Genomic DNA, 22,650 nt, shown 5'->3' with positions numbered 1-22,650 from the left:
GTCATGGTCTTCACAGTCCCGAAAGTCGTTCACTGTATGATTTTGGAGCACGATGAGGCACGCGATTTTGTGTACCTTGTCTTTCGATACATCTGTTGATTGGATGCAGGTTTTAAGTCGATTGAACGTGCATCTTGCGATCTTGATCCGAGACGACCACGCACGGACTCAAACACCCGGCGACAGGGACTGCATCCGAAAGTAGAGCTAAGATATGTGTTTCAGGGTCACCATGTTCCAAGTGTGCAGCTTCGTACATGTATTTTGCTAAGCACAAAGACTGCCATCTCAACAAAACTAGATATGAGCCTTGAGTCCTGGAAGGATTACTTGCTTATTTCGCAACTAAAACGTAGCCAGCACTCAGGCTGTTGCTACAGGCACTAGAAGGCCGCCAGAAGACGGGTGTCGCTTCCCACCCGAGAAGCTGAAAAGCCAAGAAGGCCCCTCGGAAGATTGGAATCGTCAGTCCTTGACGTTGATGGCCCATCCCTTTTAAATTACATATCGGTAGGCTCAAGGTTCGCTTGCCCACGAATGTGCTCAAGGAATACAAATGACTTGTGGCGTTTAATGTGAAGATGTGTCACTCATGTTACACGTCCACACGATATTGTGCTAATGAACCACGGTTTCTCGATACAGATCTGAATGTTGGTGTGACTCTACACAACGCTTGTGCTACAGTCTCGCATGGATGCTACGTCAGGCGTAAACGCTCCATATATGGCCAGGAGAAAGTGAAATTGGGACCAGGAACGGTGGCGTAGAAGTGGTGCGTAGCGCGTCCTTTCCGACGGTTCCCCTACAAGTACCTTCACTTAATTCTCAACCAAAAGCTTGATACATTATCGATAGAGAAGCAAGCTTGACTCAAAGATTCATCCTCCGAATAAGCCGACGAATCATCGACTTTATTTGCCCTGATTTGGTCAAGCACGACCGAATCAACGCCTTTGGCTCAAGATCCAGGACTTTTTCTTGTTTCCTCCAAGAAATAAAAACATGCATTATGAAGAGACTGCTCACAGTCTGTCTACTTGGTCTGAAATTGATTAGCAGCACTGTTGCGTGGTGAGGCAGCCTTCAGATTTCAACAACGGGCAGGGAAGTGTTTCACACTGCTAGATTCGCCTTCAGGCAAGCTTTTCCATAGTCTAGTTTACGCTTATACAATTCTTCTGTCCTAGTCCTCCAGTATGTATGGTTGTCATGTGGCCGACCCTTCACCATCTCGACGTATCCGAAATTAACTGGCTGCCATGCCAGCCTCCCCTCTAGAGATCCAAAGTCGTTAGCTTCTCGACCGCCTTGACGCTCGGCCAGTGCATCCCCGGAACCTTGATGGTAGCTAGGGCTCTACTGTAGCTACCGGGTTTACGTTTTCGGAAGTCGGGAATAGAGAGCTCGTTGTGGTGTGAAATCCCAACCACCAAAAGTTAAGATGTCAAACGTCGATATACGTGATATGCTGAAGGAGACCTGTCACATATCGCTCGTATCGAATCCAACCCTGGCATGAGTGAATGCTTTGCTGCGGCGCATCGGCCTGAACTATTTCTATAGGTAAACCCTAGGTTACAAGCGAGCTAGTTGTGAGCAGACGACAAGTCGTCTCTAACGCTCGTGATCCACAAAGGGACGAGTCGACACTATCTCATAACAATGCCACTGAGACGAGAACGAATTTGGAAGTGGGAACTATCAAGTCCTCGGGGAAACTGCTTGGTTAGGCTTTCGTCACCTAACGATTTTGGCCTACTAGTAACATGTACTAAACACAAAAGAAACACGAAACCAGCCACCTCAAATCTTATGATTCAACAACGAAGAACCACACCCCGCGTTGAGTCCTCTTGTTCAGCTAGTCAAGTGGTCAATTGGCCAATCTTCTATGCTTCTTTGACCATAACAAATGCACGACTATTGGACATGGTCACTGTCACATTTGGTCTGCGATTCGTGCGACTAAAAAGTCAAAAGCTCGTCAGGTACTGACCTGTGGTGAAGCTACATATACTTTATACGAAGCACAAGACAAAGAAGCACGTCTTGTTCGCGACTCGGGGCTACGATTTCCACATGTTCGAGTCATTCGTTGGCGCCAAAGCAAAGGATTCGACTCGTAAGAAGATCGATCGCGGCCACTCTCTGACATGGAGTTTGCGAACAACTGGAATGCGATACAAGCACAATGCGACTTACTCGGTATCTAAGATACACTTCTCCATGACCTGATTGTGGCCAACACCCGTATATGCTTATTGCTGTTTAGCAGGACTACATCTCAAACGATCCGATCGACGCGATCTACGTCCTATATATGGATGTTGAAAAATCGTACGAGATTCACGGCGACTTCGATATTGTCATTCCTACCGATAGATTCGTAAGGAGTAAGTACCGAGCGAATTACAGCGACTGGACAGGAGACGAGAAACGGTCGACACAAGGCGGCTGCTTACTATGATTCCCTCATCAATACTGGTGGTGCGCAAAGTAGGTAGTTTACTGCCTTCCTAGTCTAACCCGCCAAAACGGTCGAGCACGTATATGATGCGTGACTAAGACATAGTATCAGCATTTCAGGTCGAGCGACAAGATCTATGTACAACATACTTTTCAACAGACGAAACACGTCGTCATTCACAGGAAGCCTAGGTCGCCAGTCTCACAAGCGCTGGGATTAATTTCCAGAACTTTCTGACGTCAGGATGATATCGGGCCGTTACTCACAGCGATCAACTATGAGCTTGGTACGTGCCGGAAAAGAGATGCGTGTGGGCCTGAGCGGTCTCGCAAAAATTCAAGCAACTGGAAATTTTGGGTGTGACCACTTGCATTGACAACTATACATATCCGGATATCCTCCATCACCACTTGTTACCCCAACTCGTTGGTGGCGCTCCTCCTGCTGTGTTGAGCACAAGTTCTAGTGCAGTCGAGATTGCCACGGATCGTCGATCTTAGCGTATGATGCCGCGGAACTAAAATCCTCCCACTCCACCTCCGGTAAATGTGCATATCCTTCTGTATTTCGAGTCAGCAAAGAAGCTCATATGCTATGGCGATCTGTTTACAGGTGCTATCAGACAATTTCAATCCATGTGTGCTTCGAGTTCGCGTCCAATAGCTCCCGCTCCATCACCGGGCGCAGAGGAAACCGCAATTGTGCACAGGTCATCGGCCAATTCAAGTCTGTCTAGCAAATCAGGCATCAAAAGAGCAAGTACAGCCTGCCAGAGCTGCAAGCAAATCAAGCGCAAGGTCGGTAACTTCCCAACAAACCGGTAAAAAGCACCTTCTTGGTAACACAGGCTTGCTGAATCACAGCTACCACCCGCTTCACTGACCATGCACGAAAACGATTCAACTTGGTCAAACTTTACCTGGACAACTGCTGACTTGACGTTACCAGTGTGACCAGCAACACCCATGCTCAAATTGTATCAAAACAGGCACCGACTGTATCTACGACCAGGCGCAGGATGGTCGAAGACGAGCCGCCCGCAAGCGCAATGTCGAGGAACTAGAGCTCAAACGAGATGCGCTTGACACTATTCTGGAATCTTTGCGTGATCCGGACGACGACAATGTACAAAACCTATTGCGACTCATCCGAAGCAACGCCCCCCTAGACGAGATCATACAATGCGCTTCAGTAAACAATCAGTACATATCCGAGGACCAGCTTGCATCATTGGCTGTAGCAGTCGATTCCGGCTTGTCCAGGAAACCAATGCTTAGCATCAACGCATTATGCGACATACCACTGATCAAAGTACCAGCTCGTCCTTGGACAAATGTCACGAACGACGACGATCTCGTTTCACACCTCATCTCGATCTATTTCACTTGGTTTAATCCTATCTATCCTGTCGTGGCCCGCGAACTATTCGTGGCGCATATGACAGCTGGCGATCCTAACAGTCAGTTTTGTTCGCCTATTCTTGTCAATTCTATGTGTGCTATGGCTTGCGTAATGTATCCCCGACCACGAATGGCAATTTTACTGACACAATCAGCAATTTTCCGATCATCAAGAAGTCCTTACTTCACCCGGGGATCATGCCACTCGTGGAAAAGGATTCCTCGAAGAAGCAATGAAACTATGGACTGCGGAAATAGGACGGCCAGCTCTAACTACTTTACAAGCAGGACAGCCTTTAGCTGTGGCGTACGTAGGATCAGCTTCATTTACAGGTCCGAGCTAATCATTTACAGTCTCACCATAATCGGCAAAGACAGGATAAGCACGTCGTACATCGATCAGATGAATGACATGGCAGCAGACCTGGTCTTCGGCGCTCAGAGGGCGGATTCAGCCTTACAATCACTGGACATGCAGAAGTCTCTGCGTCTCGCAATTTGGTCATTGTATGAATTGAGTGTGTATGTTTTCTGAGCAATCGTGAACGCTTCATGTAGCTGACTCATTCTCAGTGACTACAGTATCACATTTATGAGAACCCGAAGCTACAACACACCAGCCGTAGATCGGGCACGAGTCGTTGATGATGTGTTCAAATTCGATTCCAACTGGTTTCCATATCCCGAGAGCGAACCTGTATCCGCGGTGGATTTTGAAACCTGTGCGAACCTACAATACGACCTTCATGTGTTAAGCGCGGACATTGCAAGCTATCTCTTTGACAGCAAAGATAGAAGACATGTATTAAACGACAACCTTGGCGACTTTGATAGACGCTTGAAGACATTTGCAGCTTGTCTGCCACAACCGGACGACGATCAGAAATTGAACCCTTACATTATGGATATTAAGTGAGTTACACATATGGATGTTCGTGCGTTCTGCTAAATAACAACAGCCTGTCGTATCACTCCCTAAGGAATGCATTGTTCAACTTCTTCAAAAGCGACGAGTCTCCTACAGACGGGTCTTGGAGAAGCAAGGAAACTGAACGATATGCTCGTGAGCAGTGTATACTTTCAGCACGAGCTGCGTCCGGGCTCTTCAAAGTGTATCTACAGAGATATGGATCGAGGAGCTTTACGATTGGGATGCCTCAAGTAGCCGTCTCGATGGCTTACATGCTTATAGAGGAGCTCGACGAACCTGAAATACAGGACCTCTTTCACGACATGTGTCTGATCATCACTGCAACAGCCAGGAAGTGGTTCATCATGCGTGGACACGCACGAATGCTATTCATTACAGCTGAGCAAAAGAAGCAGGTCATACCCGAACGCACACGAAGGATTCTGAGCCGTATTGCCCTCGACTCTTGGGGCCCAGACAGCCACAAGTTTTTCGAGACAAGCAAGTACCCAAATTATGCTCTAGCACGAGGTGATGATCCCAGGATTGCCGCGATGGGGGATTTGCTAGAGCGATGGCGGGATTTCGGCCTGGAACCTACGATGGCCGATACGACCCCTGGTACCGAGCTTGACCGTGCACGTAGGGGCTTCGCTCAAGAGCACTAGTAAGCTGGATGCGGGAGATATGGCTTCTTCTCATGATAGTAAAGATCAGAATGTCGAAGCAGGATATGGTGTTTGGCTGTACGAAGAACACAAGCATTCATCCGCGTCTCCGTCCACTACATGCACTAGCTTTACCAGTTACGGGCATTAAAGCGACACGACCTACAAGTCTAACATGGGGTCGCCACTCAATGGAGCAGGAAGAGATGGTTTGTACACCTAGATACTGTTGCACAGATTCGACTTCGCCCAGCCGATCAATAGTGGCAAAAGGACGTTCACTGCAGTCTTCGATGTCGAGTCCAGCGTGGGCACGGCGTCTTTCTGCAACCTGCAAGTTCAATAGTGGCTAACAGCAACCTACGATCGATACTGGTATTCCGACTGGGTTCTGAGGACGACCGGTCCATGTGCTTGCGCCTTGAATCTCCAATCGTCCGATTCTCAACAGTCTCCAGTTCAATGACTAACCACATTGTATTTCGTGTCGATCGAGATGAGAGGACGTCCGTGTGGCGATGAACCTTCTTTCTACTATACGAGCAAAAGGGCCCTTCATTCAGCCTATTGCACGACTGAGCTTCCTCAAGGGTAAGCTGTTCATACTGTATATGGTCAAGACCTCCGAAGCATGGACAAGACCACGTTGTTAGTGTCCTCGAACGCCTCGCCTCTTGCCTGGACACATTCTTAAAACGATGTGGCGACACGCAAGATAATGGCTACTGTACCCATCAGCAGAGGTTCGAGGGCTAGAGAGATGGCAATCATCGACGATCGACGTGCGGGGAAAGGATCCGTACAAGGGGACGATGAGAAAGACAGACCCTTTGTAGGTAGACGTACGGAGATGATACGCTGGTCTAGTGGATCTTACTTGCGGAGGGGATTGGTCGAGACACAGGCCGACTGCCTCAAATCTCCGCGGGTAACAATCACATATGCGACTCTCTGTTATCAGTTGTTCACAAACGTGGAAAAGTTATTGTTGTAACCTTCCGGACTTCTAGCCTTCGTGATAACATGCATGTTGGTACCACGTTACCAACACTCGATCGAGTACTTTAACCTCGTTTGTTCTTTGTAGAGCACGATCAAAATACACGTGCAGATTGTCCAGCTAATAACGCGGCCAAGGTTACTACTCCGTGGGGCATCGACTACGGTAAAAACGTGTTTGTTAAAGAGTTACAGCACGAATACCACCGAACCTTCGATATGCGAGGTTGTCATCGAACAGGCCGTGTAAGGGTTTTACATATCACTCGCCATCACATAGACATAGCCATGAACTGTTGTTACGAGTAGTGTTGTGGTGATCAGCCACGAAGCAGTAACTTTTCCGAAGATCAACCCATCGATTTCTTTAAACACGAGAATCTCTGTCCAGCATCCTGGAATCGATCGGATGATGGGATTACAACTCCACCATGGAACAAGTCGTCAATCACTGTACTTCACCTTTCGGGCGGACTCTTCAAGTCGGTCGTCGTGTGGATGCTGACTCTCGCTTATTGTATCTGCATTCAACCTATCTGAATCTTGCTTAGCAAGGTCACGTCGTTGCTGGTCGCCGTTGCTGTGACAGCTATTGCGAGACATCTGAGGCGCACCGATGTCGACCATAACACACGATGTTTACATAGCATTGATACAGCATGCTCACTGAGGTCAACAAATATGTTGGAGTGGAAAAGAGCCTCATACCTGAGAGGGCTGGTAGATGCTTGGCACTGACAGCGTTTGCTGTTGCCTGTACCACATGTTGAATAGCTTTTCTTTAATAACACTGAGCAGGTGCAACAACTTTGCTTCTGCTCATCTTCTTCTCGCTTGACGACTCGAATGAGTCATATGAGTCATGCTAACAGATCTTGACTCTTCTCATTAGGCATCCAACTTCATGGTAAAAGATAAAAGTGCGAAGATGTTTGCACTTCAAAGATGCAACCTTCAGCGTTCCCTAGCATCCTGGCCAGCAACGCTGTTCTTACCCTACAGTCACTCCTTGTACTAGGGTATACCACATTCTTTTACAATCGTCAGCAATCAGACTCTATGTTGCCATTCATTTGATCAAGACAGTCCCTGATGGCTCTAAGGCAAAGATTACTTCTCGACATCGCGGAGCTCAAGCGTGTCCCGTATCCAAACATCGAATTTGTTCCACACGAAGACGTTACCAAGGCCTGCGTCATCCTCACCTCAAATGGCACCGGCCCTCTGCACCTGACGGTTCAGCTTCCACACGACTATCCACTTAGACCTCCACGCATCACCATACAGACCGACGTTGTCCATTCCAATGTATTTGGGGAATATATATGTGCCTCTATCCTCAACACGACTGAAGGGTACACACCAGCCTACGATTTGAAAGGAATATGTATTCAGATGCTCAGTTTCTTTGCGAGCGACAAATTAGAACAGCAGTATGGCGGTAGTGTTGACCTCACCGAGTATCGAGCTCTCAACAATGGTATGTGGAGATATGCAGCCAACTCGTACGTTTGCGGGAACTGTGGTAGAGATACGGATCGGGAAACACCCTGCACTCTACGATCAACTCGGAGTTATAGCTTCCCCTTGGCCGACTTCTTACCGCATCTCGAGAGCTCTAATTCCGCCAGAACAGATGCAAGTGATATCGATCAGAGTCCACCGGATTCGACCACATCCGAGAGCACTAGCACAGCTGCAGGTGCCAGCATTATAGAATTACCAGATGAGCTTTTACTCCTTGTCTGCAATCAGCTAGAGGGTGAGGATCTGGAACTTTTCTCCCGTGCCTGGACTCGCATTGGTGGAGCATCAGGTATCGTGAGCAGGTTCAATGTCGTCAGGAATCGTGAATTGATATGCTTCTGCTTGAAGAAAGGCCTTGAAAATGCAAATCTGGGAGTCGGAGTCAAAGTGCAGATGCGTGGCCGGTATGGATCGATCGGCAGTGAATTCGACCTTCTGAGTGAGCAAGCATTCAACGAATTCAAGATTCGTCGTTCAGTGCAAGGTTTACCTTTCACGCACTGGCTGCCGCTTCCCATATCTCGGAAACACTACGGCAAGGTCAAACCGCTGATCGAGCCCTGTCTGAAAGAGCTTTCTGAAGCAGCCAAGTTTCGAGCCTTCGTGCCTCTCGATGTTGTCTACTGTTTCATGAACGACATCGTCGTTCGACTCAGTTCACAGGCAGAAGCAGGCTACGTCCACTCCAGTCTCATACATGCAAGCGAGAAAGCCATTGAAAGCTACTTCCATCTCTTTCACTTGCTTTTGTGTCTTGCCGTCGAGGATAGAGGTCGTGTCATAGCAGCAAACCGCACCATCAAGAACTTCCTTGTGGAGGGGAAGACCTCGAAGGCTCACGTTCCGAACCTTGGTTACCTTCTCATAGCCTGTCTTATCGCCGATGTCGACGTTACTGGAGATCTCCTCAAGGCCATCATCCGAGAGACAGTGACTCGAAACGTGGTTTGGATGCTTGACAAACAAGGTGCAAACATGTCCGAGCTCGCCTACATGGAAGCGAACACCATATCTCGTTACCGTTTGCAAAAGACCTTCGACGCTAGCAAGACGTCATATCGCCTCCTCATGTTCCTCAACCTCTTCCGTCGGACTATCAACCGTGGCACTGGTCAGAACCGAAAATCACTTATGCAGTTACGAGAAGAACTCTTCGAAGCCCACGGCGCACCTCCAAAAGGTGTAGCAGAGCGTTTTGCAGGCGGAGTTCGAGCTCTCCAGAAAGTTGAGAACTTTCCTGGTTTTCTTACCGTCATGGGTCTTGCTCCACCATGCGCTAGCCAGTTTACAGCTTTCCTTCGAAATTGCGTTGAGGAGAGCATGACAAGGAAGTATAGTGTTTGGGGCATTTCTCAGGCGAAAGCTTTGACACTGAGACAGCAAGTTGACCACGATGTAGTCGTAAGGAAGGGGCATAAGCCTGAGTGGACATCGGCAGGAAGCATGCCGGTGACTTTCTTTCCTAACAGTAGTGGTTATAGTGGTGGTACCAAGGGACGAGATGGTAGGAGCTAGAGGTGGACAAAACGCGTGGTGAGGTGCGACGAAGCATAAATTTCGCTGAAGCTGGTGTAAATGGGACCTCTTCATTGAGTGCTTTCACCAACATCTGGCAAAAGCGAATGACTTGCCTTCACACTTGAACACACAATCAGGACAGACATCGATCGACGGCGGTAAAAGCCCTCGATTGACATGCACGAAAAAGATAAAATTTCTTGTACACGCTTCCTTTCCATGCTTTCCTTCGTTGTCGCAGGCAGACACGTGCATTGTCTTTGGACAGCATGTTTTCTTTCTCTCTTCCAGCTTCAAGTTTACTCGTGCATGGTCTCTGGTTGAGACGAGGAGAAACTCGTCGCATGCGTGTCTCTGAACTCTACTGTAGCCTCTCTAGCCTCCAGGCACCTAAAAATTCAAGGCTCAACGGTAGACTCTAGGCATGCCTATCTCTATTTGTTATGTCTGGGTCCCGAAAGAGAGAAACACAGCTGTGTTTACTCAGCACGGTCCAAATGGCTCAAGAGAATCACATATTGCGGTATAAGAAGAGCTCAGTCTTGGTATGATATAGGTCTAACTTGCAGTATTCTCATGTTGTGGCCACGATAGCTAACGTGAACTATTTGTGCAAGTCTTTACCAAAATTGCCAAGGCAGTTCTGATCTTGCGGTGAAGGATAATTATCACGATCCTGCTGCCAATGGCGAACACTTCCTTCGGTCATGTCTCCAGTAATTCCTACCAGTATTGCATGGATAATCATACTAATTCCAAAAGGTCTTGCGATACCCTATGTATGCGCCATCAACACCATCCTACCATACCCTATCTGAACTCTACCACATTGAAATTAGTCCGCAATCCAGACATAGCAGGCTGTATCTCGCGCAGTCCGACTTTGTCATCTAATAACATCTCATCATCCGTCTTCCTACTCGTCAGCCCCTCATCCTCCAGAGCCATAGACATCGTAAGCAAGGGACCCATTTTCAGCCTTTGGAATGGTGCACTGCCACAGTCGTAGTATAGAGCCTCGATCTGACCAGTCTGTCGGTTCAGCGCAACATAGTAGAAGCCAGATATGGTGAGACCCCATGTTGCTTGACGTGAACCAATTCCACCTGAAGTAACGCCTGTTGAACTCGTGATTTCGTCCCGTTCTGCGGCGTTGGTTGTGTATATCCGTTGGCTGTTTCGCTCGTTTTGCCTGCGACGATACAGGCCCGCAGACCTGGGATTTGACGGATCTGAGGGAGGGTCTTGACTCCTGAATAGGCCGCGACTGGTGTCCGTGGCTGCACTGGCAGGTTGATTTGGTATCCATGGTCTGGAGGGTTCTGGGTTTGGTCCAGCACCTGGCGATACAAAACATAGCTCCTTCCAGCGCATCAGTATCCAACCTTGAGAGTTGATATGCTTGTTCAACCAGTCTTTGTCCGAGAGGAGACCATGCATTGTCCTCATTTTCAGATCATGTTTCTCGTCCTCAAGAAGGCGTGCCAGATGAGCGCTGGTACTTGCTTTAGTGATTGCGGGCAGTGATTCTTTCTGCTCGCTGTCCGGATTCGTCGGCTGAGCTGTTTCCTGCTCATTGTCTATGCTGCTAGGTACATCTGGCAGTAACCTGTCCATTTCGTGTTGGTGGGTACAGTCCGCTATACTGGCTTCTCGCTCACTCAGCACACGGCCAACCTCCTTTTTGAAAGGTCCAATACCTGACCAGTAGGCTAAATCGGTTTCCGGACCTCCAATCTTCCAGTCATCCTGTATATGCTTGTTCCGATAAAGGTCTCCGTCGTTGGACGTAGACTTCCTTTCAGTTGAAGACAGAGTGTCGAGTCCATGAGTTGCGAAGTCAATGATTTCACCTGTGAAGAAAGAGTCCATCGCTGAGATCTCGCCATCGCTGGCTTGAGTTGCCGAGTTTCGTCGATGGCCTGCCGTCATTGTGCCGGTCACAGTCATCTTGTCCCAATCAGTAGAGTGTAGTGTGACTTTGACGTCCCAGTGGTCTTTGATCTTTCTGATTGTATCAATTTGAGAATTAACAGGATCGGGAGTGCTATCGGACTCGATTCTCCTCAACCTTTCGTCTGTTTCTCTTAACTGCTGTCTCAATATTTCGCGACTCTCATAACGACTTTCATTACTTTCTGCGAGTAGCTGCTCGCTCCTTTCGAGCATAGAGTTAAGATCCCGTTCCGCATCTTCCAATACTGCCATACTGTTGCGTGCCACAGACAGCGCTCTTTCGAGCGGGTCCCGGCCCTCACGCAGTCGCATGCGTAGTCCATCGTTCTGGTGAGCTACTGTCTCAACTCTTTCTCTTTGTTCTCGATATCTGCGTAGCGCATCCACCTCTGCATTTGTTCGGGACGCGACGAGGTGATCCTTCGTATCGTCAGCCGACTGAGTGCCGGACCAGATCATGCCAGGCTCGAGCCAGGAGCAATGCAGTGGCCTAGGCAGATCGTCCAGTGACATTGCAAGCTTGTTGTTTGACTCTTCATAAAGGCTTTGGTTGTGTAAGCCGAGTTCAGCAGCTTGTTTCCAAGCTTTTTCAGGCTTCATGTCAGGCTCTCTGAGTCGAGCGAGATGTTGTAGAGCGCATTTAGCCTGTTTTAGGTCTTTACTGCTAATTTCTGCCTCGACCTCTCGTGTCTTGCCCAGCAGCCTCCTATTTCGATCGTTGGTTGTTTCCAAAGTCAACCATGAATCTGCACCACCATTTACGGTCGAAGAGCCAGATCCCTCGAAGAGTGGACCCGTGGCTATAAGGTCAGACGATTCCTGCTCCAGCATAGAATTGACAACACGCCGCCTCCGCTCTCGGGCTTGCTCCCGTATACGATGTCGGATGGAATCGTCCCGTCGCCATCGATCATTTGCAGCAGATCGAACCATCGGTTCGTCACTTTGTGTATTCGCTTCGCCAAATCTTGCAGACCAGTGCGCGTCCGCGAGAGCTATATCTGTTTGAGGTAAACCATCAATAGCACTTCGGAAGTGTGAAGGTCTATAGTTGGGCACTCTCGATGTCGCCATCTCAGTAGTGCCTAGTCGAACCGTGTCTGGTCGTGGCACATTGTCGTGCGGCTCCGGCCTCAAGGCCCTTCTTGCCATCCTATACTCTTGAAGAGCTCTTTCTACCCTATCTACAATGTCATTGTGGTCACCAAATTCTCTTGGCGCAGGTCGGGTGACTGAAGTCCAGCCTAGTGGCGGGTTCGTAGGACCTAGATTCTCAACACCCGAATCAGTAGCGCTTTCACGACGAGCGTGACTACTTGCATAATCCTGCAATCTTTCGGATGGTCTCCATCTTCTTGCTGAATGCGAAACGGCTGTTGTTTCGTTGGTCGACTCTGCTGGGTCTTCGTCTTGAGATTGAGGTGCCCAGTTGTAAAAAGAATCTCTCACAGGCAAGGGTCCGGTTGTTGTATAGTGGTCACTGCGTCCGTTGTTGTTCATACTTTGTGGATGGGTCCCTGATTGAGCAGGTTGTTCGCTTTGTAGGCGTCTGGCGTGCTGATGCTGTTGTAAATCACGGGTTATGGCTACAGCGCGCCGTAAGGTCTCTCGTGCTTGGTCTGGACGTACTTGGGCCACAGTTCTTGGTGGTGGAGGAGGAGGAGGAGGAGGAGGAGGAGCAGGGTCCCATGATAGTCCAGCATATAAACGATCGACTTCTTCTTGGGGTTCTAGGAACGTACGATTGTCGTTCCTCCGCCTGACGTTCTCTCTCACAAAGTCGTTGAGCGCATCCATTTCATGGCTCAGGACAGAGTTTTGCACAGACTCTTCGGCACTATGCTGAACCTCTTGTGACGTCTCTTCCATGATAGTTGTCTGTGCCAGTCCTTCGGCTTCGTCCTCGTCCTCGCTGCCACTATCTTCGCCAGGAACGTGAGGTCGTCCACTGTACTGTCTTGTTAAGGGTACTCGTCTCGCAAGTCCATCTGACCTTCGTATCCTAGGTTCAGGCAGGCTCTCGTCGACCCATTGACCACTGTCGAGTCCCAACGACGCGCTGCTCGCAATGCGTTGAGCAGCTTCGAGTAGGGAACGAAATTCGTTCAGGCCGACGTCAGGACGTGTCAAACGCTGGGCTGCGCTCACACCACGGGTTTGTGTCAAGTTTGGTAGGTCTGTTCGTCTCGATGGTATCGAATCTGATCTGCTCGAGAGCTCTTGCGAAGGCTGCGGAGGAGAATTGGACGATGACGGTAGAGGTGGAGATCCTGATGCTGCATCCATTGCGGATTTTGCTCACGTCTTTAGCATCTTCTTTGTCACAGAAATCCTGAGAACGACAACGAGTGACAGGATCAAAACACGACCAAATAGATGAAACTTGCTAGTGGTATAGAATGACTAGCCTGCGACTGGTGGGAGAATCGTGGTTGCGCAGGAAGAGGATGGCTACTATCTATTGGCTCCACCACAATTTGTTCGGAAGTGACGTTTCGAGGGTTCCAGGTTGCCCTGCAGAATAAGCCGTCCGGGGGGGCACGCTGCAAGCCACTGCGCAAGTAACAGGCCAATGCCAGGGTGTCTAGCAGTTACGCCTAAACGTTTGACGAAACCAGTACCCCAAAGTTCAAGAGTTCTCACAGTCAATCGTAAAAGAATATTACTGAGTATATTGAATATTCAATTCTTGATAACAAACAAAAAGCATACCTTTCAGTCGAATGTGCTGCTGAAGACTTAACCACTTTCAAGAGGCTACTGCTTCCTGGCTGTGATACAGTGGTAGACACAATGAAGGTCGTGAAAAGAATGCACCAGCTCCTCCTCGTTGACAGTATGACCATACTCTGTGTACGCCGTAAACCAACCATCCTTGACACTTAGGTGTACCGTAAACCATAACTCATAATTCCCACAAAAACACGCTGAGCACTAGACTGCAGACTATGCATCTTGCTCCACGTGTTTCAACACAGGATACAAATATTCTTCATCCTTCTTCCTCTGTTCTGAGTCGTCGGGGGCCTCGCCCATGACAGTATCAGCTGGCTCGGCTGTGGCTTCTTCTTTCTTGACCTCCTCTGCTGGTGATGGTGTTTCGAGAGACTTCTTGATGTACTCACGCATCCACTCAATCAATCGGAGGTTTTGTAACCACTCTTCCTGTCTTGAGTCGGCATCATCTGTCTTTGGTGTCGTAGGCTCACCTCCCAGAGCAGGGTCAATAACGCCTGCACTCGGGGAACCTAGCTCTCTTTGCTTGCCCTTGTTCATGACCGACGCAGGTGGTGTTACAGAGCCGTCACTTCTCTCAATGTCCATGCCGTCCTCGCTTCGTGATGGGGCTGCTCGTTGAAGCATGCCGCCGCCAAAGCGTCTTCGTGAGTCTTCGTCGTACATGCTACCAATAGTAGCAGCATTGGCTGCAATAGAAGCATAATCTGAAGACGAGGTCGGAAGTGAAGGATATATAGCACTGCTTGGAGTGTTATGTTGTGGCAGTGGAGACTGACCAGAGGTGTAGCTCTGGGCAGATGATGGGGGAGTGAGACCAGGTGTCGAGGCATCAGTAATGCTGGAGCCAGATACACTTGGGTTGTGAGCGTGGCTAGCAGCTGAAGATGGATGAGCACTAGGTGGGCTGTTACTGGCACGTTGTGTGTTGTATGCAACATATGCTCCTGAATGACCACCGGCTTGAGTGATGTGAGTATCATTCTCGTAAATCGTGGCCTGCATCTGTTCGAGGATCTGATCGATGGAAGTGAGATCTTCTCTGGTTTTTGCATTACCCATTGGAGGAAGGCTGTATGCTTGAATGGGGTCGGCTGAGTCGTAAGCGTGGCCTACCGCGGAGACTGGCTGGTATGCTGGGACGCCGAGGTTCGACGGGATGATTTGTGGCAGTTGAAGACCCTGGAGCTCGAAAAGCCGTCGTGTGACAGCCGCGTAGTCAACTGGGTTGAACTCTCGTCGCTTGACCTGTCCAAAGAATGCATCCAGGGCGTCGTAGCCACGTTTTCGGGTTTCGTAGTCATATGTGGTCTGAGGGCCGGTATAGTATGTCACAGGGCCGTATCCTGCGTGATGTCCTGCCTGAATACTGTTAGCAATTATTCCTGCAGATTTCTCTGGTGCATTGTCTGGGTAAAAGTAAAGCATACGGGGCTCATCGATCTCTTCCTGCTTGACAGCGACGGACAAGTATCGAGGTTCAGCTGCTTCAGCGGGCATTCAGAGGCCACTAGTCCTCAATCGAACGTAGTAGAGGCAAGGGAACTAACCGGTGGAGGAGGTTGATAGTATTGATTGGCACCGTGTTGGCCATATGCATCATGAGGAGGCATGGCTGGTGCATAATAGCTCTGAGGGACTTGGCCTCCAGTGAGGTGAGAGTAGTATGGGCTGTGGTAGTCACCTCCTTGTGTCAGGCTGGGTGGCTGTCGCGAGTTACCATTTGGTTCAGGCGATCGCATGATCACACTATCGTCTGCGTGTGTCTTGACATGTTTCTTCAAGTCTTGTGGCCGCTTGAAGGCCTTGCCACAAAACTCACACTTGTGAGGCTTGAGAGGGACGTGGACTCGAATATGCGAGGTGATGTGATCGCGCTTGACCGTCGTCGTTCGGCACTGACCCCAGGCACAGGTCAGGTTGAGGTTGTTGGTAGACTTGCGACCAACATGGCGCTCGCAAACGTGCTCCTGTGATGATTGTTAGTACACCAGAACGACTGTGATGTGGTCCAGTAGTCTACTTACGTATAATGCTTCTGGTGATGAGCAGCGCTCACCGCATCCTTGCCATTGGCACTGTAGGTTCTCGCCGGCAGAATTTACCTGAGGGGGCTGCGGACTAGAAGCAGCGGCAGCTTGTAACTGTTGCTGCGCTGCCTGGCCTTGCTGAAGTACTTCTTGAGGTGCGGATGCTGCAGCGGCAGCTGCTAGACTGGTTGTATCTTGGAGGTCTGAGGTAGACATCTTGGCAGATTCTGGTCGCTTGGCCTTGGCAATACCAAGAACTTGGCTTTACTCAGAACGACGAGATGCCTTGGGACGTATCAAGTTGCAACTTCGCGACAACGGAACGTCGTGACAACTGGGGCAGTATGTCCAGAAAGGTGAATTGACAAACGAAGTCGGTACGTGAGGTATCCAAAAGGTCGAGGCGCAAAGGAGGGGCGACGTGCACCTATTCGTATACGCTAAGATGTGCCGACTGCGTTGACTTATGGCTGTATTGTCCTTCGACTTTTACTGTTCACGTCGTCGAATCGGAAAGGAAACGAGTAACGGATTATTGCTTCGTTGCAGTGAAGAAGATAATTACGAGTGTGAAGATTTGGAGCGAGGACGAAGACTAGTGAGCGACCATGGGATGCATAACATTATGTACGACAGTTATCTGAGTATCCTTTTTGGGGGCGCCCGCACAAGCGATGATGCTTCGCGTTTCCAAGCACTGCCGGAAAGCCAAATGCCCAAGATGTGCAAGCAGAATTTCTGGAGCGACTGGGAACACGAAGAACCACGATTCATGGCAAGCTCGGTGGATTTCAGCGGCCTCAGGTGCAGCCAGCCCTCCTGGTTTGGCACTCCACCAAGCCTTTCATGCCAATAAAGTCCAAGACTGACGACACTTGGTCATTAGCTTACCACGCCAAGTCCTTGGCGCAGCTTCCCAAATCTAACGCTCTGTCATGGTGTGCTCTCAATTGCTCACACTATTCTTGACGGCTTTCGCATATCTACGTAGAGTAGTATTCCAGTAACTTTTCCTACAGGCTCTTGTCTGTTTGCCCAAACGAGTCTACTATTTTAGTGTTCGGTTCTACAACTCAGCCTTTGGTAGGCAATTCTTGACCATGTGCTTAACTGTGCTCGCGAACACGTCAACCTGAAGTAAGGATTTCGTTTGTAATCTCCTAGAAATTTATGCTGTCTGTGATTGTTGTCCTCGACTTTTGTCCCGGGTGCTTCGACAAGCAATCATCTTACATTATGGAGCAAGTGCGGAATTTCTTGGTCTTTAGAGGAGAGGTGTTGGCATGGATCCAAGGTTCTTGGTCTCTTGGTTGTCTTGGTTCCGCTCTCCAAGATACCAAGAGCTAAGGTGGCTGCGCATTTCTCAGCATAGCGATAACCAACGACTTGCCACTGCCCAGACATTCTTCCGGGTCTGGGCGCCTAGTCTAACAACACCGTGTTCGTCCGAAACATAACAGCTGCACATTGATTTTTGTGATTCACTCACCTTGGCAGAGATGCCAGTGTGAAACGCTTGTTGGAATTGCAGAGGTACACGGACACAATCACAGGCTGGGAAGACGATGATTGGGCTTGATTCCCCTGTGACCATTATCGCTGGCTGTTTTGTTCGAGCTTCGTGCCCCTATGAGTTCCAGTGAAGCTGTAACTTGACACGATTTGGATCTCCTTTCCTTCTTCACACGAGTCATGCAGGGTTTATCAATTCACTGGCTTAGCGAGTCTGAGGTGATACCACGTGGTCGCCATTCTCAACTCTGTAATCGCATACAAGTCGCTATGCTTGGCAAACGTCACAATGTCGAGAAGATGCAAAAAGGCAAGGATAATTTAGTACTCGAGTAGTGTTCGTATACAACCACTCAACATCTCCCACCTGCGATAAAGTGGCAGTCGTAACCCAAAAGATTGATTTCATCATGCATCGAGCCCTAACAAAGGTGACGCGTTATCGTCCTAAACCCTAAAATACATCATGTGGAAGTACCGATTTCTAGGACTAAAATAGAGTTCGCGGCGGCTTGGTGAAAAATTGGCAATCTTGCCAATCCTTCCGCTCTATCCACTCAAAGTAATTGAGAAAAACCAAGACAGAGGAAAGTCTTGGAACGATCAGGTTTCTTGTCCCGCTGGAGGACGTTTTCTCAAGAGTGGCTATGCAACGTGGTTGACATCGTTTTTAGACGATGCGTGGATCGTTGGACCATGATGATTGGACAATATACAGAAAATGCATGCCAGCAGAGCTGAATGCAGCACAGTCGCGTCGCAACCTATCGATGTGGTCGGTGCAGGTGGCTTGATACTGTTCTCACGGCCGGTATGGATACGAGAGAGTTATTTTACTGTACTGGACTGCTTTTGACCACGCAGTGACAACACGCTACATGGCCGGTCAGAACGAGACAGTAAAGAAACAACATCGTAGTCAATATGCTGGAATTAAATTTATGTGCAGATGTCCATTATCCATCTTATGTATAGACTCCTGTCGTCGACCCGTGTCTCTATTGCTGATTGAATTGAAATGTAGTCGACGAATATCCAGTTCCTGGCTCTTGCGTATCGATGTGACACTCAAGTGTGCCTGCGATCGCATATTGTCGGAGGGTGGTATATGTGCACACGGCTGAAATTCAAACTAGTCTCAGATATTCTCTTTCATCACGACATACACCGGCAGATTGGTCACAAGCTCTACTGCCAACTCTGGCCATCAGCAGGCCATGGCATGCCTCCTTGTTGATGCTGACGATCCGACATCATCAGATTCATGTTCCAGTTCTGACTTTGTCCAAAAATGTCGTCAAGGTCGAGATTCACTCCTTGCCCACCTGGTGTAAGACCTGTCCTAAAACGTCCTCTAGCTGGGGCGTGACTCCAATAGTCCTCTTGATTGCCTTGTCCCGGGACCTGTAGGTTGTTCGTGTTCGGCATTGGTGAATTCATTCGTCCTGGCTCCTCTGCAAAATTGTTCATGCCGAAAAATTGAGGCTGTAAGTGACGCTCAGGATAGAGTGGTCGATCATCAAATCGTTGAAATGCTTCCGGCGTGCCGATATTAGCTGACGAGTGAATTTGATCACCTGCAGGTGGTGTCTCAATGCCAATTGGCAAATTGGGCATGGTATCTAATGTACTGATTGGTTGGTTGGGATATGCGAAGGGATTATCACCCGGAAACATGACACTCCTCAAATCGGGCAGATGTCCCTGCATGATGGCCGATGGACCAAAATCCAATGGCATTGGGGATGCCACCTGCGGAGTGCTGTAGCCCATCGTCTCTGCTGGTGTAGGCGCATTTTGAAGTGTCGTAGCCGGAGTGAAGGGGTATGGCGCATGGTCTGGTACAGATGTCCTGCTCATGATTGATCTCGGCTCAACGTGTGGTCTGAGAGGAGTCGCGTTTATGGACTGTGGTGTGTTCATGGAAACAGGGACAAACTGAGCAGAAGACGATGGGAGGCCAAAAATCGGAGGGTCATTGGTTGGAGGTGGTCGCTTTTTCGCAGTACTTGGCATTGTCGCCGTCCTTATTGAGTTTCGACGCTCGTTCAACTTTTCTGGTAGTGCTTCGAATAGACCCTGGATAACGTCAGTAAGTTCGTCACAGCCTCAAGCACCATAAGCGGCATATCTTACAGAAAGACTAGCTGTGCACCGATCTGCAGCCATGCTTCGAGTTGCCAAATTAGCAAGAGTATCTCTTCCTTCAATGGCGTCCTTCAGAATGTCCTTCGAGGTACTGCTTTCAGGATTTTCGAGCACAAAGTAGAGCAATGAGAGGATCGCAAAGTAAGTCGTGTACATGACAAACCAGTAAGCGCCAGTAAGTAGTCCTCTCCTCTTCATTTCTGACGTGATATGCACAACATTGCGAGCCACACTTACACATGCTGCAGCACATGCAAAACTTCTCTTATCAGTTTTCGCCGACTGACATGATTGTGATACATAGTGTAGGAAGGGCCGATAGATCATCATTTGTACGTAAGCATAGGACATGCGAAGTAATTGCTGGACTCTATCGTGCAAAAGTTAGTTGTGTCGTGAGCCTGAATCACTCGGTCGAATCACGTACCTCGACAATTCAATATCAGAATTCTCTGATGGTCTGAGCTGCATAGGCAGCTCATCCATCCAGTCTTGCAGATCTCTTTCCAGCTCTCGAATCAGGCTGTGGCTGATCATGCCTTCAGTAGTTGACTGGTCGCTCTGAGATTTGACAGGATACACGTATCGAACTACCTTTCGCAATATACCCAGAAGCTTAGTATGAGCATTAGTAGCTCTCATTAACGAAAACGCTTCATGAGGGACGGGGCGGATACTGTCCTCAGTAATGTGTTCATCATACACTTCCGACGGCAGGTCCTGGTCGATGTCGTCGGTGCTAAGCATCTGAGGAAGACCGAGCATAGCTCCAACATAGATGTCCATTTTGCGCACTTGCCAGAACAGCCTCTTTCTTTCTTCTTGTTCTATGACGTTGAATTTACCAACAATCTTTCTATGCATGCCCAGCCGGCAGCAACCTCGCAAGGCCACCCCGATGTATGAATAGCATGTGGCAAGTTTAGCTGTGCCTTGCAGGAAGAGAATCATGAACATGACTGCTTGGAGTGATAAAATGTCACGACAATCTGTGATATCAAGCATACTCTTGGACACGTTGAAATATTGATATCCTTGTTCAGTGGCATGCATATACCCTTTCTCGTTAGGCTCATTGCGGTCATTTTCATCAGTGCGTCCAAACAAGCAACCTATCGCCATCGCTGAGTATAAAGACGGCAGAAACTTCACGTCCTCGTTCGTATAACTATCAGGGTCTGTGTTGTAGACAGCATGCAGTCTCCGAAAGAAAGTGGGTCGGTGCAAAGGTCTCTGTAATGCGCAACAGTCGTCGATTGCGTTTCGGCAAAGTTCGATGGCGACGTCTTTGGGTGGAAGGTCGTTGCTTAGCGACATGCCTGTTTCGACTGGGGAAGAGTAAAATGATTTCGGCGAGCCGTGCACGTTGGCAAAATTTTTATTCTCAAGACGTCTCGGGATGGGAAGGAAGTCATCACCGAATTGAGCTCTGAATTTGCGCATGAATGAGTAGCCAGACGAGATACCGTGGTAATCGTAATATCCTGTATCGTCAAGGTCAAGAGATCCAGTTCGATCCACCATCGACCGCATTTGTGCATCGTCTTCTGGTCGTCGGTATTGCTTTTTGGCTGTCGCCGTGGCCGCCTTACCAGCCTCGAGGATCTGGTCAATACCACGAGCGTCATACTTGGGATCATCTAAATCCACACCGGGTAGTGCAGCCCTTATAATGGCTTCTGCTTTCTGCAACCGCTGTTCTAGCGACTCTATGTACTGAGGAGCAGGATTACGTCGTCGGTTGGAAGGTTGATCATACGTGCAGTCTATATGAATAAGTTACTGAGTACCACATCGCGAGTTGCAAAGCAAATTTACCGTAGCTGTAGACCGTGCAGTGTGTACAGGGCTGTTTCCCGTCACATTTGATCTTCTTCCTGCGACATTCATCACAAGCTCGTGTCACACGTCGTCTCTTTTGCGTAGGCGCCTGAGGCTTCGACTCGGCGTCCGCATCCGTCTCAAAATCCGGGGATGCATCTTCCTCTTCGAGGTGCACTGTACTGAGCTTTTCTTGAGATTGTTGAGGACCTACGATAGGTGAAGCTGGTTTTGACAATGAGCTGGTGTTCTGAGAATTGTCATCTCCGACATCTGTCACACCCATCACAATCAGTCACGACTTTGACCACTCAGGTCAGCGATTGAAGCGATGTTCAAGCCGTGAAGTCCGGAGCGCCAAGTAATGTGAGCAGTTTCACAACGTAAAATCCTTGTCCAGGACGTGTTCGACAGGAAGAGTTTGTTCAGCTTGGACTAGGACAGAAAATAACGTGTCAATGGCATCCAATGCGAGCAGATCTAACTTATGCCGCTTCAACCGTCAATACGATATCAGCGTTGAAGTGGATGATTTGAGTCCTTATGGCAAGTTGTGACGTGCTATCAGAATTTAGCCGTACTAGCAAGCAATAATGATGTAGTAGTGGCTGCTTGCGCTTGTTGAGTCAAGAATACGCAGATTTTTAGGTCCTTATGTAATCTAGCAACGCGATCGATGTCGGGTTGTAGATGCGAGGAAGCGCAAAGCGGAGATAAAGGAAAACAAGAGGACGTGAATCGGTGTCGCTCTCAAGCTTCTGAACGTCCTCGACCAAAACGCAAGGTCCATTTCAAATAGATGGATTTTAGTGGCGAGATTTGTGTCGATCACGCTTAATGGTCGGTTTTAGGGACGTTATATCGCGGCTACTGCTGTAAAGTGGACGCCCAAACGACCATTTATGGATAACCCATGACAAGACTGGTAAGGCTTCGAATGCAACACCAGTCTCTA

General features: G+C 48.9%; 5 protein-coding genes across 5 annotated transcripts; 2 read left to right on the top strand and 3 right to left on the bottom strand.

Annotated features, from left to right (window-relative positions):
• Positions 1 to 3,105: 3,105 nt before the first annotated feature.
• On the top strand, positions 3,106 to 5,448 carry LTR64_004199 (uncharacterized protein; the record flags this gene model as incomplete). The annotated part of the gene is made up of 6 exons (XM_064898546.1): positions 3,106 to 3,267; positions 3,419 to 3,979; positions 4,026 to 4,177; positions 4,225 to 4,392; positions 4,444 to 4,782; positions 4,830 to 5,448. 6 exons carry the CDS (start codon positions 3,106 to 3,108, stop codon positions 5,446 to 5,448), a joined length of 2,001 nt encoding a protein of 666 aa, XP_064754503.1.
• Positions 5,449 to 7,539: 2,091 nt separating this feature from the next.
• Positions 7,540 to 9,489, top strand: LTR64_004198 (uncharacterized protein; the record flags this gene model as incomplete). Its single annotated transcript, XM_064898545.1, has 2 exons — positions 7,540 to 7,927; positions 8,084 to 9,489. The coding sequence occupies 2 exons, from the start codon at positions 7,540 to 7,542 to the stop codon at positions 9,487 to 9,489; spliced, it is 1,794 nt and encodes a 597-aa protein (XP_064754502.1).
• Positions 9,490 to 10,302: 813 nt separating this feature from the next.
• On the bottom strand, positions 10,303 to 13,734 carry LTR64_004197 (uncharacterized protein; the record flags this gene model as incomplete). The annotated part of the gene is given in 2 exon segments (XM_064898544.1): positions 10,303 to 13,178; positions 13,191 to 13,734. The coding sequence occupies 2 exon segments, from the start codon at positions 13,732 to 13,734 to the stop codon at positions 10,303 to 10,305; spliced, it is 3,420 nt and encodes a 1,139-aa protein (XP_064754501.1).
• A 660-nt stretch (positions 13,735 to 14,394) lies between these two features.
• Positions 14,395 to 16,430, bottom strand: LTR64_004196 (uncharacterized protein; the record flags this gene model as incomplete). The annotated part of the gene is made up of 3 exons (XM_064898543.1): positions 14,395 to 15,546; positions 15,735 to 16,154; positions 16,212 to 16,430. The coding sequence occupies 3 exons, from the start codon at positions 16,428 to 16,430 to the stop codon at positions 14,395 to 14,397; spliced, it is 1,791 nt and encodes a 596-aa protein (XP_064754500.1).
• A 2,484-nt stretch (positions 16,431 to 18,914) lies between these two features.
• GIN1 (Gypsy retrotransposon integrase-like protein 1) lies at positions 18,915 to 21,981 on the bottom strand (the record flags this gene model as incomplete). The annotated part of the gene is made up of 4 exons (XM_064898542.1): positions 18,915 to 19,805; positions 19,863 to 20,244; positions 20,302 to 21,640; positions 21,693 to 21,981. The coding sequence occupies 4 exons, from the start codon at positions 21,979 to 21,981 to the stop codon at positions 18,915 to 18,917; spliced, it is 2,901 nt and encodes a 966-aa protein (XP_064754499.1).
• Between the last annotated feature and the right edge of the window lie 669 nt (positions 21,982 to 22,650).

The sequence above is a fragment of the Lithohypha guttulata genome (genome assembly GCF_036872675.1).
Source record: "Lithohypha guttulata strain CCFEE 5908 chromosome Unknown scaffold_3, whole genome shotgun sequence".
Taxonomy (NCBI): domain Eukaryota; kingdom Fungi; phylum Ascomycota; class Eurotiomycetes; order Chaetothyriales; family Trichomeriaceae; genus Lithohypha; species Lithohypha guttulata.
This window is presented reverse-complemented; position numbering and strand designations above follow the sequence as displayed.